This window comes from Neodiprion virginianus, chromosome 4 (assembly GCF_021901495.1).
Source record: "Neodiprion virginianus isolate iyNeoVirg1 chromosome 4, iyNeoVirg1.1, whole genome shotgun sequence".
NCBI classification, from domain to species: Eukaryota; Metazoa; Arthropoda; class Insecta; order Hymenoptera; family Diprionidae; genus Neodiprion; species Neodiprion virginianus.
The window spans coordinates 13,520,404-13,534,980 of record NC_060880.1 but is presented as its reverse complement, the minus strand read 5'-3'; the positions used below and the strand labels follow the sequence as shown (position 1 = coordinate 13,534,980).

General features: G+C 37.0%; 1 protein-coding gene across 1 annotated transcript; it reads left to right on the top strand.

The window, feature by feature from the left end:
* The first annotated feature begins 1,793 nt into the window (after positions 1-1,793).
* LOC124303725 (uncharacterized) lies at positions 1,794-14,025 on the top strand. The gene is made up of 5 exons (XM_046761305.1): positions 1,794-1,882; positions 2,322-2,412; positions 4,064-4,259; positions 4,364-4,508; positions 12,381-14,025. Exons 2-5 carry the CDS (start codon positions 2,324-2,326, stop codon positions 12,776-12,778), a joined length of 828 nt encoding a protein of 275 aa, XP_046617261.1. The 5' UTR covers positions 1,794-1,882; positions 2,322-2,323; the 3' UTR covers positions 12,779-14,025.
* The last annotated feature ends 552 nt before the right edge of the window (positions 14,026-14,577 follow it).

Genomic DNA, 14,577 nt, shown 5'->3' with positions numbered 1-14,577 from the left:
TCGCAGGTACTTTCATTTTACGACATAGACCGTCAAAGCTTAAATTCAAAAATTGAAGAAATTTCACGCGCCTGTTACCATAGGTAAACGTAAAATTTGAATTTACGAAAAAATCGGATTCTGAATATGCAACAAGTTTCTATGTTTAACTAATTTCGAAAATGTTTTTTCTGTATAGATGTCTAGATAGAAAGTCCATCGATGTACTGACGATCACGAAACCACCCAAAATCAACACCTTTGTAGCCCTTGCAGACAACAGACGAGCCCCCAAGTCTTTCTTACCTGCGCTGGTAAGAGCTACCCTTCACTATAATCTGGTCTAACAAAATCTGTCCCGAACTCGGTCAAACTCTAGTTTATCTAGGTTTTCGAGTATCCCCACCTCCTACGCATCGCTTTTATTATTACTATTAAGAATTTATGACAGAGACATTTCCACACCATAATTTTCACAGTAAAATTGCGACTGGGGGCGTTATAATAATTATTTCGACGTTAGTCGGTTGCATATGATTGTTTCCCCGTAATTGCTGCTAGAGAAATTACATTGTCTTCCAGAACTTGAAAGTGCGGCACTGCGACAGTGTCATGTTCAGTGAGCATTTTCGAACTCGTTCTTTAGAACCAACTCTCGTCCCTCAATATTTAGCCAGTAATCCGAAAGTTTTGTAGATATTATATCTCAAGACGGACTCGGACGACCCCATCTTGATATTTAAAATAAACAGATATTTGATTTCATTTCAATTCCACTCACCAATAAAAAGTATACTACAGTGGGTACGGTAAGAATTACCAAAAATAATCGATTTTCGATTAAATTGATTATTTTTTCCCGGTTAATTGAGGGTATCGATTATTTTTCGCACTCGATTAATCAACCAACTCGGTTATTTTTTCTCATAATGGGTTTTTCTTTTTACCCCGATGAACGACGCAATAGAATATCAATTGATGTGATTAATATATTAATCACTATCATTGTCTTATTAACCAAGTATCTATTTGATATAATAAGTAAAAGATGAATGAATATTTTTATCTCTGATTAAAAAATATTTTGTATAGAATATCAATCAATTCGTTTCAGGATAAATTATTTTCAGCTTAGTCGCCATCGCTTGCCAAGAATGTAAGTGTCGTTCGATTCGAATGAAAATCTTTATATTATATATATATATATATATTTTTTGTCACTGTATACAATAAATTGGGTGTAGAAAAATATGATGTAGTTGGTATACATTTTTCATAAATAAATGGTGAGAGCAACAGAAGAATAATTGATGAAAATCGTCAACAATACGAGTGAGAACGTTGAATGTCATTCCCGTCTCGCTGTTTCGCACAGATGATGATGGCCTCAGTGGTGAAATCTAAAATTACACTCACTCATAATGGCATTGCGAAGGAAGAATTGTTTCTGGTGGTGCACACAAGTTTGGTAGATGAAGAATAATTTTATGAGAGTTGGAAAAATCACGCCTGCTACACACGATAAACCGTAGTTAGTTAAGCCTGGACATCGTAACGCTAACAGAACCTCGGAAAAGAGTGTCTGCCGTCACGGTGAAGCGCATCGCACTGACAACGAAAGCGAAACTCGCCGACCAATTATCCCCGCGTTCATCATTGTCTTTGTCATTCTCCACTGAAGTCTACTTGTTTTTAAACTGTTGAATTCCCTTTTATTCGTGGTGACGCCAAAGGCCGAACGAAGGCTGGGAGAACAACAATTACGGGTATATATACCAAGACTTGGCGAATGCAGTTCTCAGTCAAAATCTTGAGTCTATCTACAACATTCAAATACTGCAAGGCTGTACGGCGCAAGTTTTGCTATTACAATTGGGAACAGAGATTCTTTCTCACAAAACTGGTAATTGGACGCAATGCAGCTGATAAATTGCTAAATAATAATTTTTCCTAATAGGAATCTTTGATTTTTTTTTTACTAACCAAAAAATGGGTGTATTTTAAAAAGGTGTGAGGTTTCTCCGATATGGGTCGATATTTTGAATAAATTTATCGTCAAAATGACGAATATTATGTTAGTCAATTGAGAAAAATCTTGGTAAAGCAGTAAGGCAATTGTTAAGAGAAACTTTTACAGATTATAACCGTACGGAGTTTTAAGTCTCGGGACTGAAGTGACTTGATGTAATATTGCATTAAAAATTTGATTATTCGTAAGTCGACCCCCACTCATTGCTTCCTCGTTTGGCGGATAATTTCATTATCTATATTGTAAGCAGAATAAAAACAAAAACAAATAAATTTTTGGACATAAGTACTAAGTTATAATCGAACTTTTTCAGCAATGTGGCTGACGTTCTTCGGCGGTTGTTCGCTAGGAATCTTACTGTGTGCAGCGGTAACTGAATGCGTTCCAAAATTTGAATCCGGCGGGTAAGTTCTACATGTATAAATGCATCTGCTCATTAAGATTGCTCGAAACCCATGAAAGGATAAAGTTTTTCTACGCAGAAAACTCTAGTAATTTTACTTTTGACGCAAAATTCAATGGTTCCGCATTTCGCATATCTTAATTTAGTTTCATTTGTTTTAATCTTGCAGTAATTTATGTTCAGTGCCATAGAATATTCTGGTAACTATCTAGTTGGTTTTCATGTATAAGAAATTTTGTAATATTTCGACCAAAGTAACTTTTGACTAACACTTTTTTTGGTACCATATTTCCGAACAACCAAATGTGTTAATCCTTACATTAAGCTAAAAATTATTCTGGTATTAAGAATGATATACTTCTAAATTGTTGAATGAGTCGAGTGGACGTGACATTAGACATCCCCATCCATTTAAACCAGTAAGGAATAAGAGCGAAAATTTATGTGTAATACACTTGTTGATACTTGCCACAATGATATGATAAATTTTCAACCGCATTTTAGATTCAAATTAAAAATGAGTGACGAATATATGTCGTGACTCTAACTAAGGAATGAAATGAATTCTCCTGTCCTGTAACCAGGCAGAGACAGGTTTTTTTAAAACACAGATTTTCGAAAATTCTTGTTTAAGGTGGGGTAGAGAAATTTAAGCATTTTGATTTTGAGGGCCTTGTTATTCGTGGTTTCAAGAACATTTTAGAATTTTTTCATTGAAATTAATAACAAAGTGGCGACGTGGTGCACATAAGCAGCGGACGACCACGTTTTCAACCCGGTGGCGTAGATTCCTCGATCAATTTTCATCCGATCAACTTGAAATTTTTACATAATCTTCAAAACTTGTATGTCGATTCAAGCACATGACTAGATTTTTGAACTTCAACCCCAGAAGATTTTGATAAAAATCTTATTAACAATTTTTCGGTCGAAAAATGAAATTTATTGTTCATAATTGTATGTATTTACGAATTTTTTTTTTACATTTGGGGTACGAGCTTGCACCCGAAAAGATGTTTTTAACTCAAAAAATTTTTTGTACCTGTTACAAACTCGATGGTAATGACAGGAGATGTCCCATTGCAAAAGCCCTCGAGTTCAGAGTCGTTCGCTACTTATATCCATCACACCGCCGTTTTGTTATAATGTCAATGACAAAATTCTGAAATTTGGTTGAAACTATAAATAATAAAGTCCTCGAACTGAAATTGCCTTAAGTGCTCCCATTTTCTTTGAAAAAAAGCTCCTAACAATAAGTATGATTCTAGACCGTCTTTTTGTACCCCCTCCCGCCCCCATAATTTGAAATAATATCGTTACCCATCTTTATTTAACATGAATAAATCGACATTTGTTTCAAAAAATACCATTCATTAACAATATACGTTCCAACAAAATACTTGTTTCGGAGGACGATCTACTTTATTAAATCTAAACATAGTTTGTTTTTTTTTTTCAATGGAAGAAATTCATTTAATGGGCTACGAGTACTCTGCCTAGACAACACCTGCACCCGTACGAAAAATACGATTTCTGGAGTATTACGCATAAATTTTATGATAGGTCGTATTATAGAAGAAAAGAGCAGATTGTTGGGCGTTGGATTTCAGAATAGAAGTAATTGCATGAGTAATGTTTTTTTGAATTTCTAGAGGATTCTTTCCCAGTTCGGGAGGTTTTATGAGCAAAGCCGACAAAATGGATGATCAAGTAGCGATGCCGTCTGAAACTCGGAGTGTAGACGCATCAACTGAAACCTCGAAACGTTCAATAGCCGAGAAGAATGATATGTCCGATCGCGATCAAGAGCCACGTTTTGGCTTTACTAGTGTTGGTGCGACGGGCACGGTACGTGGTCTGAATATTGGGTTCTTGCAGAAAACGACTCTAAAATCAAAATAAGGCAGATGTTCTTAAATACTGATTCCAAAATTGGCTTATATTCGTGACAGGGGTATGGAGGAATCTCGAATTACGCACCCGCCAAGGTAGATCTGGGAGGAATACTTCTTGGCGCAATAATCGGCGTCGGGACGATTCTGGTAATTCCTAAGTTGCTGTACGTCTTCTCTGGATCATACGGTGCTTATGCAAGAAGTAAGTACGTCTTTATCTGTGTTATATCACTTTGAACTTTAAAAATTGCGAAAGTTGTTGTGAGAACATTGCTTTATCATTTCTCGGAAAGTCACCAGACCTCATCGGATATTACTCCCTTTATGCGTTTACAGAATTGTATCGCCTTTGGATTACATGCTTAGCAAAAAACAGTAATATTACGTAACAGCGAAAAATTTTAGAAATTTCCCGTAATTATTGGCAAATCATGAGGCTTACCATGAGGAAGGATTGGACGGGTTGAAGAAATGACGACACTTCTTTACTTCACAGAAATGAAAGAAAGTTGTTTTATCAACTTAAATAGCTCTACACATTACAGAGTAAAGAGATCAACTACATACCAGCAAGAGAGAGAAAAACTCTGCCTCCTGGCGTTTGCGGAAGACCAAGCTCGGCCAGCGATACCCTAGCGCCTCTCACGCATGTTCTGCTAACGCGATAACCCAACTGCCTCAATACTACCGACCGTTTGAGCATGTTTCTTGAATCGAAGCTATATTTATGATTTCGTATAATTTCCGAAAACTGTCTCTCGGCAGCGCTTTTGTGAAAATGTCAGCTCGCTGTAACTCCGATGGAACATACATTACCACTATCTTGTTATTTTCGAATGTTTCACATACATGATTATAATGTATATCGATGTGTTTTGTCCGCTTGTGGAAAACAGGGTTGTTCGCCAAGCGTATCGTGGTCTGACTATCGACGTACAAAATTAATTCGCGTTTGCAAGAATATCCTATTTCGCTAATTAGTTTACGGAGCCATATGGCTTCTTTGGTCGCTGTAGCAACAGCCACGTATTTTGACTCGATTGTGCTTAGCGCGACTAATTTTTGTTTTTGAGATGACCATGATACTAGCCCACTGGCCATCCAATATATATATACCCCGTCGTTGACCTTCGCGTCTCGGTATCGTTTGCATAATTCGCGTCTGAGAAGCTTACGAGGTTTTTTCCGCTATCGCCCCTTTTGTACTCTGATCCGTAATTTTTCGATTCTTTCTGATACGTAAAGGCTCGCTTGACCGCTCACCAGTGCTCAAAATTGTGTTTGATTAGGAATTTACTCACAGAACTCACATCAAACACTACGTCAGGCTCTCAGCCCATTAGGAAGATTAAGGATCCGATTGATTTTGATTGCTTCACGATATAGCACGTTACTCGATGGCTCGTTGCTATGTTTCACCGGATATAAAGTTACTTAAGAATCAATTGGTACCCTAACTGGTCTTGTTTCTGGCATCCCGAATTTATATTTTCCCTTACAATTCTAGTTACAATACTATAATTTTTCTCACGCACGCGCTCTGATACGCACGAAGTTTGTTTTCTCGATTACTTTCAAATTGCATCCCGACAAAGCGACTTGGGTCACCTATTTTCATTTTGAATACTTCTCGAAATTTACTCGATGTGTAATTTAGTGTAAATTTCGTTTTCCATTCTATTTCTAGATTTCATTATGAGCCACGACGTTGGCCTCGTCCGCACTCGATTACGCGACGCGAAGAAACATGCGGTAAATGTAATTGTTCTATCTCACACGGGTTGCAACAACTTCCAACTCGCTCACTATGTCCACGTAATTGTCTATAAAGATCAAATCGAAGCAATATTTCGTTCATGCGCCAACGGAAAATACGTTTTTCTTTAATCTGGGAACGTAAAGAACGTTTTTACAACACCTGCTCTGGAAGTTGACTTTTCGAGCGCTGTATGTCATCTCCGAAATACACAATAATCGCATACTTGACTATATGTGTTTCATAAACGTACATGTCGGTTAAGTATCAAATAACTGCACAGATTCCACCTAAACTATACTACTATAGAAATATAACCACACGAATACAGTCTGTATTAAACTCACTCTATCTTTTTCACTTTACTAGAAACTACTCAAACGCCATCTGAAGCCGCTATAGTAATTTAAGTTTTAAAATTATTATAATCCGCTCAAATTGGACTTCCAGATCAGTTTTTGTAAAAAATATTGTATTCTACGTGTGGGATAAGTAGCAAATATAACAGTCGTGATTACGACACGACTGTCCGATTATTTGCTACTTATCCCACATGTAGCATAAATAACTATTTCAATTCATGGATCCCTCCACAAATCCCCAACGAGCTTTTGCGCAATCACGTCACCTTTTCCCACTACACTGTACTCGTTGCCATCACCGAACGACACCGTTTCTTCATTCAAGATGAATTTGTATTCCGTTAATCAATTCCGCCGATGGGTCATGTGTCTTGACAGATCACTGTCTGTTACCCATACGCCGTTTTTGTTTACCGCGAGCAGCTTGATTCACGCTTCCCTCTTAATAGCTCCACAGACAACAGAGTACAAAGATCAACTACACAGCAGCAAGAGAGAGAGAGAGAGAGAGAATGAATGAATGAATGAATGAATGAATGAATTGTTTATTTAGCTAAAAAGCTATTTCTTTTACACATACATTTTACATATCCTTATATCTTACATCTACCTTACAGCTACCCCTTATTATTATATTTCTACATATTACTCTTTACTTCAGCACCTGCCTCTCTTTACGTACTGCACTACTTTCCTCTTCCTTTCTTCCATATTTTTTATACCTTTCATATCTTGTGGCAGTTTATTGTAAATTTGGAAACCCTTATAATATAAATCTTTTTGTCCCATAGCTCTTTGACTGTGTTCTATTTTTAAATGTCTGCTTGTCCTGTTCGCATACCAGCTCCATTCCACACTTTTGCAACCGTTTGAACATTTTGCTCTTTCTGCACGTTTACATCCACCATCTTAAATACGTACATAATTACATTATATTCTATTCGCTCCCTTACATTAAGAAAACATAACGCGTCCAGCATATCATTCACTCTCATCCAACGGCAACACTGTAATATTACACGCATCGCTCTGTTCTGTAGTTTCTGAATGTCATCAATATCTGTTTTATTCATATTAAGCATTACCGTACTACAATACTCAATATGTGGTGCTATTATAGTCTTGTACACTGTACATCGTGTCATTGGTGATAAGAATGTGCCCAGCCTATTTAAAAAACTGCCTTTTTCCGACTTTTTTAATTGTGTAATCCTTGTGTGCTGTCAGGTTGAGTCTCGAATCTATCATTATTCCCAAATACTGTATCTCCACTACCCTTTCAAGTTCTTCTCCATTTTTACATACAACTTTAATTTCACCTCCTTTCCTTTGTCGTGGTCCTCTTATGATCATAATCTTTGTTTTTTTGGCATTTATTTTCAGTTTATTCTTGCATAGCCATTTCTCTGTTCGTTCTAGTTGTTTAGTCAATTTATATTCTAGTTCTGCAGATTCTTTTGCCTTCGTGTAAATGACCATGTCATCAGCAAATAATATGATATTAGAATCAGAAACTTCGGCAACAATGTCATTTATATACATAATAAATAATAAGGGTCTGAGTACTGAACCTTGCGGCACGCCAAATTTTGTCCTCATTTCTTCTGAATTAGTCTTATTTATAGATACTATCTGTGACCGATTTGATAAGTACAACTTTAACCAACCTATAACTGTACCTCCAATACCAAACTTTGTTAGTTTATTCATAAGCTTCTCCCGATCTATAGTTTCGAACGCTCTCTTCAGATCTACAAATATCGCTCTAACTATCTTTCCGTTACTGATGTCTTTGTTCCACCCGTTAGTATTTGCTGTATAGCGTTCTCACACGATTTTCCTTTCCTAAATCCGTATTGTAGCTCCGTGAGTAGGTCGTTTCGTTCTAGATATTCCATTATTTGCTCTTTCACTATGATTTCTAATACCTTTTCATACTGTGGCAACATATTTATCGGTCGGAATTCATCTGCCCTTCTAGTTTTACTCACTTTCGGTATCGGTATAATTTCCGACCTTTTCCAACTTTCTGGAAAGTATCCCTGGCGCAGGGATTGATTTATAATCAGTGTCAGTTCTCGACTGATTGCTTTAAATGCTAAGGTTAGTATTTTGCTCGATATCCCCTCTTGTGTCCCAGTTTTCTTTGGCATATTTCTTATTTTGATACCCAACTCTTCTTCGCTAAGCTCTTTAAATTTTGTAAACGTCGTGCTTACGTGTATCATTTCTTCATCACTATTTTCTACAACTACATCTATACTACCTACAATCTCCTCGATACTGTCTATATAATATCTATTGAAACAGTTTGCTATTCCCTTTACGCCCTTTATTAGTGTGGTATTAAAATAAATGCCCCCCGTGTAATCGATTTCTTGCTGTTTACCTTTTATGATTTTTTTCAGTGTCTTCTATATCTCGGAACTGTTATTTTTATTACTATCGATTTTTCTCTCATAATATTCCTTTTTTTCCTTTCTCAAAAGTTCTGCCGCCCTATTTCTACTTTTTCGATATTCTTTCCAGTCATATTCGGTGTTTCTGTTTTTAGCTACTTTATAATATGCGTCTCGCTCCCTTAATGCTATTTTTACTGTCTCATTTATCCATTTTTTGCCGTTCTTATTGCTGTTTACTTTTATTCCTTTGTACGGCATCTCTTTGTCTACTGCCTCTATTATTTTATTTATTGTTTCATTTGTGTAGTCTTGGTAATTTGTTTGGCTCGCTTCCAATTTTCTTAAATACGTTTTACTCTCTTCGAGCCTTTTTATAAACCTTGTGTCGTCAAAGTTTCTCACATCTCTTTTCATCGCATTTGATTTGATATTGTTTTCCGTTGTTAAATTTATTTTTACGTCCAAGATTCGTGGTCCGTAATTTTCGGCGTGTCCTTTATTTCAATATCTACTTCATTATTACTAAAGACTAGGTCTATGATGGTTTGGGACTCCTCCTCTACTCTCGTTGCACTTTTGACATACTGTATCATGCCTTTTTCTAAAAATAATCTAGTCAGTCTTTTCTTATAGTATGAGTTATTGTTAAAATTTATATCAAAGTCTCCAACGAACAAGCAATCCTTATACCCGTATAATTCTTCACTTATTTCATCAATCGAATCAATAAAATCTCTATCACTTGCACTAGGAGAGTGATATACTAGAGCTATCACCCCTGAGTATGTATTGAATCGATTTTTTCCTATTTTTACCGCCAAATACCAACAATTTCCTTCTATCTTTCTATTTATTATGACTGTAAATTGTATTCCTTTTTTTTATATAAATAGCTACTCCACCTGTCCGTCTATTTTCTCCATCGCATCTTATTAAGCTGTAATCTTGTACTGTTACTTCTTCATCGTCAATTTCTTGTGTCAGTCGCGTTTCTGTAAGTGCCATTATTGATGGTTTCATTTTTTTTACAACTAGGTATTTGATTTCGTCTAGGTTTTTGATGAGGCTTCGAGCATTTAAATACACTAGCGACCCTCCCACTTCCTTTACTTTATCCTCACTCCTTTTCTCATCTTTTCTGTCTCTAAAAAATATTTGTACGTTGGGCATAGTTTATCGTATACGCTGTGTTTTATGACTTCTTGTTTTAGGTTAAGTTTTACTAAGTGCCCTGCACAACTCGCACATTTACTTTCGTTATTTTTACATTCCTTTGCTTTATGTGCTCCTGCACACTTGCCACAGCGCGTTTCTTTCTTACAATTTTTGGCTATATGGTAATATCCCCAGCAATTGAAACATTGCGTTATCGTCACATATTCAAATGCTTTGCAGCTCTTCCAGCCTATCCTTACTCGATTTTCCTTTATTAGTTCTTTATACGTTTCTGAGTCTAATTCTAAAATAAATGTCATATTTTTGTACTGCTCATATGTCCATTTTTTAATTATTTTAATATGTAAATTCTGCCTTTCTTCGTCAATATTGTTTTGGACACATAGTCTAGTTATTAATTCATTTTATGCTATATTGCTGTCCTCGATGTCAATGACAATTATTTTAATTTGTCTATTGGTCGATGGGGTGTTTACAGTGTAATTTCCCCCTAACTTGCTTACCATAAGATTTATTAATTTGTCTCTATCTTCTTGTTGTGGACAACCGACTACAACTTTCCCGTTTTGGGCCGCTGCAATTTTATTTACATTTATTCCCGCCTCGACTTTATCTATTTTTTCTTTCACTATTTGCTTCGTCGTGGCACTACTTTGCTCTGTTGTTGGTTGCACTATAATGATTTCATCTCTCTCTCTACTACCTTCTTTTGTAATTGACGCGTACGTGGCTTTCCGCGCTCCCTACCTGTTTACATCAACTCCTACTCCCCCTCTGATTTTACTGTAATTTATACTTTCTTTCAATTTTTCTATCGTCGTTTGCATTTTCATTATTACCTCGTTAAAGTTTTGATTTATCTCATCTCTCATTTTTATTATCTCATCTTTGATTACCTCCCTCACAGCTTCCTTGACACTAATTTTTATCGCCTCTCCTTCGCCTAGTTCGTACATCCAGTCGATTATTTCATTTAATTTTTTGTCAATAGATGCATAATGTTGACGCTTTTCACCAATATCATCCTCGACTCTAGTTTCATCGTCCTCTACCTGTTGTATCATTTCCAACTTTCCATCACACGTTACAAGTTCCTGCCTTTGGTCATAAATTTTATGATTTTTCGCACATCCCGGATGAAAATTTTTTAAGCATCTCTTACATTCATAATTTACATTCATGACTAATTTCTTGCATTTTGCACATGGCTGCTTCCCCCCCTCATTCAGCATTTTGTATTGTTTCTTTTATTCGTTTCCTTTTTTTTCTCTCTACCTTATTTGGGTGTTCATTCGTTTACAATAAGTAAATTTCCGGGTTTGTTATTCGATAGAGTGAATTACTTGATTTGTTATCCTGTAAATTATACGCTCTATTGTAGTCAGCTCGTCAGCTTGGAAAATGTATCATTAATGCTACTCTGATCTGGTTGGTAAGTCAGAAGTGTGTATTAGTCTCGACAACGGATGGGTGTTGTTCTGATAAGCTCACCGCCCACTCCATATACGTCGGTGATTTTAAAACTCCCTAGAAGGCGGATATTTTCGTCCATCGATATTATCTATCGATACTACTGATCGATAGTTATTGTATATGTGACTTGATGATATCATACGCAGCCTCACTTGAAAACTTGAACACAACCGTCTTGTGTATCACTGCCCGATATGGTTGTAGGGTGACTGTGTAGCGTGCGCAGCATCAATATTTACCCGTCCGTGAGATGACAGCTTGATTATGTGTGTAATGAAGACCGTTTTGTAGGGAGAGCTCCAAAAGTAAGGTTAGGAAAAACCCGTTGAGTAATCTCAGCTTATCCACTTTGTAGACAGCTCGCTGATGTTAATGGAATTGTCAAAGTGGAAAGCAATTTTTGAGCGTGCTCTTCCTGAAAAACAAAAACGCCCGGGGGCACGATGCGGCAGAGAAAGTCGAAAAACAGTAAGATCGATAACGACAATAAACCTTCAATACTCACAGAGAGAGAGAGAGAGAGGGAGCAGGGGGGAGAGAGAGAGAGAGGGAGAGAGAGAGACGCCGCCTTTTCGCCTTTGCTACGAGACGCCTCTCATGCATGTTCTACTAGTGCGACAAACTAGCTGCCTCAATAAAAAATAGTAACAAATCATAGTACTCGGTAAAATGTAACTGGTCACATTATTCGAAAAACGGCGATCATAATATTTCTCATCGAGTTTTCGGAGTGTTGCTTTGAATTATTCCGATGCTACCTCAACGTTTTTAGATTAAGATATCACTTTTCCGACACAGGTACAAGTGTTTATAAATCTTGTGTTGAACGACCCGTGAGTTCTAGAAAGTTTGCCCACCATCATTTGACAAAATCTATTTTATTAATGTTTGTTTATGCCTTCAAGGTGATGAGGGGACTATAACCCAGACGATGGTACGTCTCGACGATGCGCTGGCGCGCTACGGGGTTGATACGACTTCCTGCATGCAAAGGGCTGTCTGCACTTATACCAAACAAGCCACCGTGGCGTTGCGGGATCACACAGAGCATCAGAGTATCGAAGCAGTCTCTCCCTTGGATAGGGCGATCGATGCTGTCGTGACAAATCAAGTTTTTCAAACAGCCATGGAAGGCACGGCTGTACAGGATGCGATTCAAACTGGAAAGGAAGGTCAGGATTGTCCGCGAGTCTATTCACACTGCGGTCTTTCTTTGGAGGCACTTTTGTCCTTATTCACCACGATGATGACGGCTCCCTCGCCATCAAATGTCCGTACTTCCATGTCGACGTCACCTTTATAGTAACGTGAACATTAACCGCAAGAACCGCCATAGAATAATTAGGCGAGAGCTCAGAGCCACTAGTTTGTCAAAAGGATATCATAATAGAAATGTCGTCGGGTCAAGAATGCGGGCGTTAGTGGGGAATCATTTTTGTGATTCAGTTTATATTCCTTCAGTTCAGTAGCTTAGTCATTAACACAATTTGTATAATTGTTCAAAAGTTTCCCAATATACAGTAAGTATTCCGTTTGGACATCAGAAACAATGCATTTTTCAATTAGGTATCGCCATAAAACTTCGAAATGATCGTAGATTGACTGTCTTATCGTGACCTCATCACATCAATGATACCGAATTGGAGGTTAGATGCGAGGTGTATGGGATCAGGATAATTGTACTATGGCTAAATCAGAATAATACAGATTTTTTTCGGTAATACCGATGGGCATCTCTTTAGCACCGTTCTTTATTCCGATTGGCTGCCATATGGCGCATAGTCAAGACCAACTTAAGCTTTTAGCGAGAAAATAAATGTTCCTAACTCTTTTGTTTTTACACAGAAAACAAAAAAGTGCATAATCATTCCAACCTGCTTTCAAAGTTGGAAAACTCCATAGTTAAAAAAAAAAATGTTTGAAATCACAAAACGACCTCATTAGCTGACGAACTTTATTAATCCTAGTGGCATAAAGTTGTGTTCGCAATTTGTTTAATCCCATACAACATAATCGTATCCCAAAAAATTCTGGAGTACCTTACTAGTTATTTTCGAGCGTCTTCATTTGTGATTCATTTAGGTATTTTTACTTCAGCAGTGGAAAACAATTGGTGATAATAATTCATATGTCTCTGTTACTTATCGATCTATAAAAATCCCGAATTATATGATTAGCCCATGCATGTTTTAGTGCTCATTATTCACCTACAAGAAACTGTGACTCTCAACTTTCAACTATTTTTTGACGCATTTTTACAATTAGACGCAATGCAGCTAAGGTATTCAAGCTGTTATAAGGTGATATTTTGCAAGCTTATTGGCTTATTGAAAAAATCATGACAAAATAAATGATAGTTCGAATAGGGCCAAACGATGTGAGTACCATATTATTTTCAAATAATTGCCTCTTAAAAATGTCAAATTGACTGTAATATCTTCAAATCGATATCATATTTTGAGTTCCCCTGATATTTTAGCACAGATTGCAACAAATTCCAAGATCTGGAACTCATTGTAATTTTTTTAAGCTCATGCGGGTGCGACGTGCAACAGCTGCACCAGTTGCACTCGTATTCAGCTACGAATGATATGAAAAAGTGAGTATGAAAATGAATAAATTGAAAAAGTTAATTTTTCTCTGCACATACAATAACAAATTCACATTAACTATTGGCATTTTTTGCGCCCTAGACTATGATCTGGCTCAAGGAACCCGAGTATGCAAAGCAGAGGTAGAAGGAGCGCTGACTTAAAACACCCACGTTTTCGATCAGAAGTTCTGGGTTCAGTGCCCAAGTCTCGCAAAATTGCAGTAACGGACAAAAATCCCGAGTTTTGCAATAAGTAGCTCTAGTTAAGAAATCTGGGTTTTTCAAAAGTAGCTCCGGCTTAACAAACCCGGAGTAAACTCTACGAAAGCAAAAACAGCTTACTTCGTTACAAACAAGGGATGCCACGATATTTATATTATTTTAATCGGTTTTAGCTTTAATAGTATAGATATGAGAGGTCTGGACCAAAAAAATGGCGGCATACCGGCAGAGTAGCCCGACTCCTACCTTACCGACAGTTGGTATGATACCACCGCGATGGTAAGCCT

Excerpts from the sequence above, each read along its gene's own strand:
- LOC124303725 (XM_046761305.1), top strand. The coding sequence starts at position 2,324 with ATGTGGCTGACGTTCTTCGGCGGTTGTTCGCTAGGAATCTTACTGTGT. Across the intron at positions 4,260-4,363 it reads GTGTTGGTGCGACGGGCACG|GGGTATGGAGGAATCTCGAA; the intron begins GTACGTGGTCTG and ends TATTCGTGACAG. Across the intron at positions 4,509-12,380 it reads ATACGGTGCTTATGCAAGAA|GTGATGAGGGGACTATAACC; the intron begins GTAAGTACGTCT and ends TATGCCTTCAAG.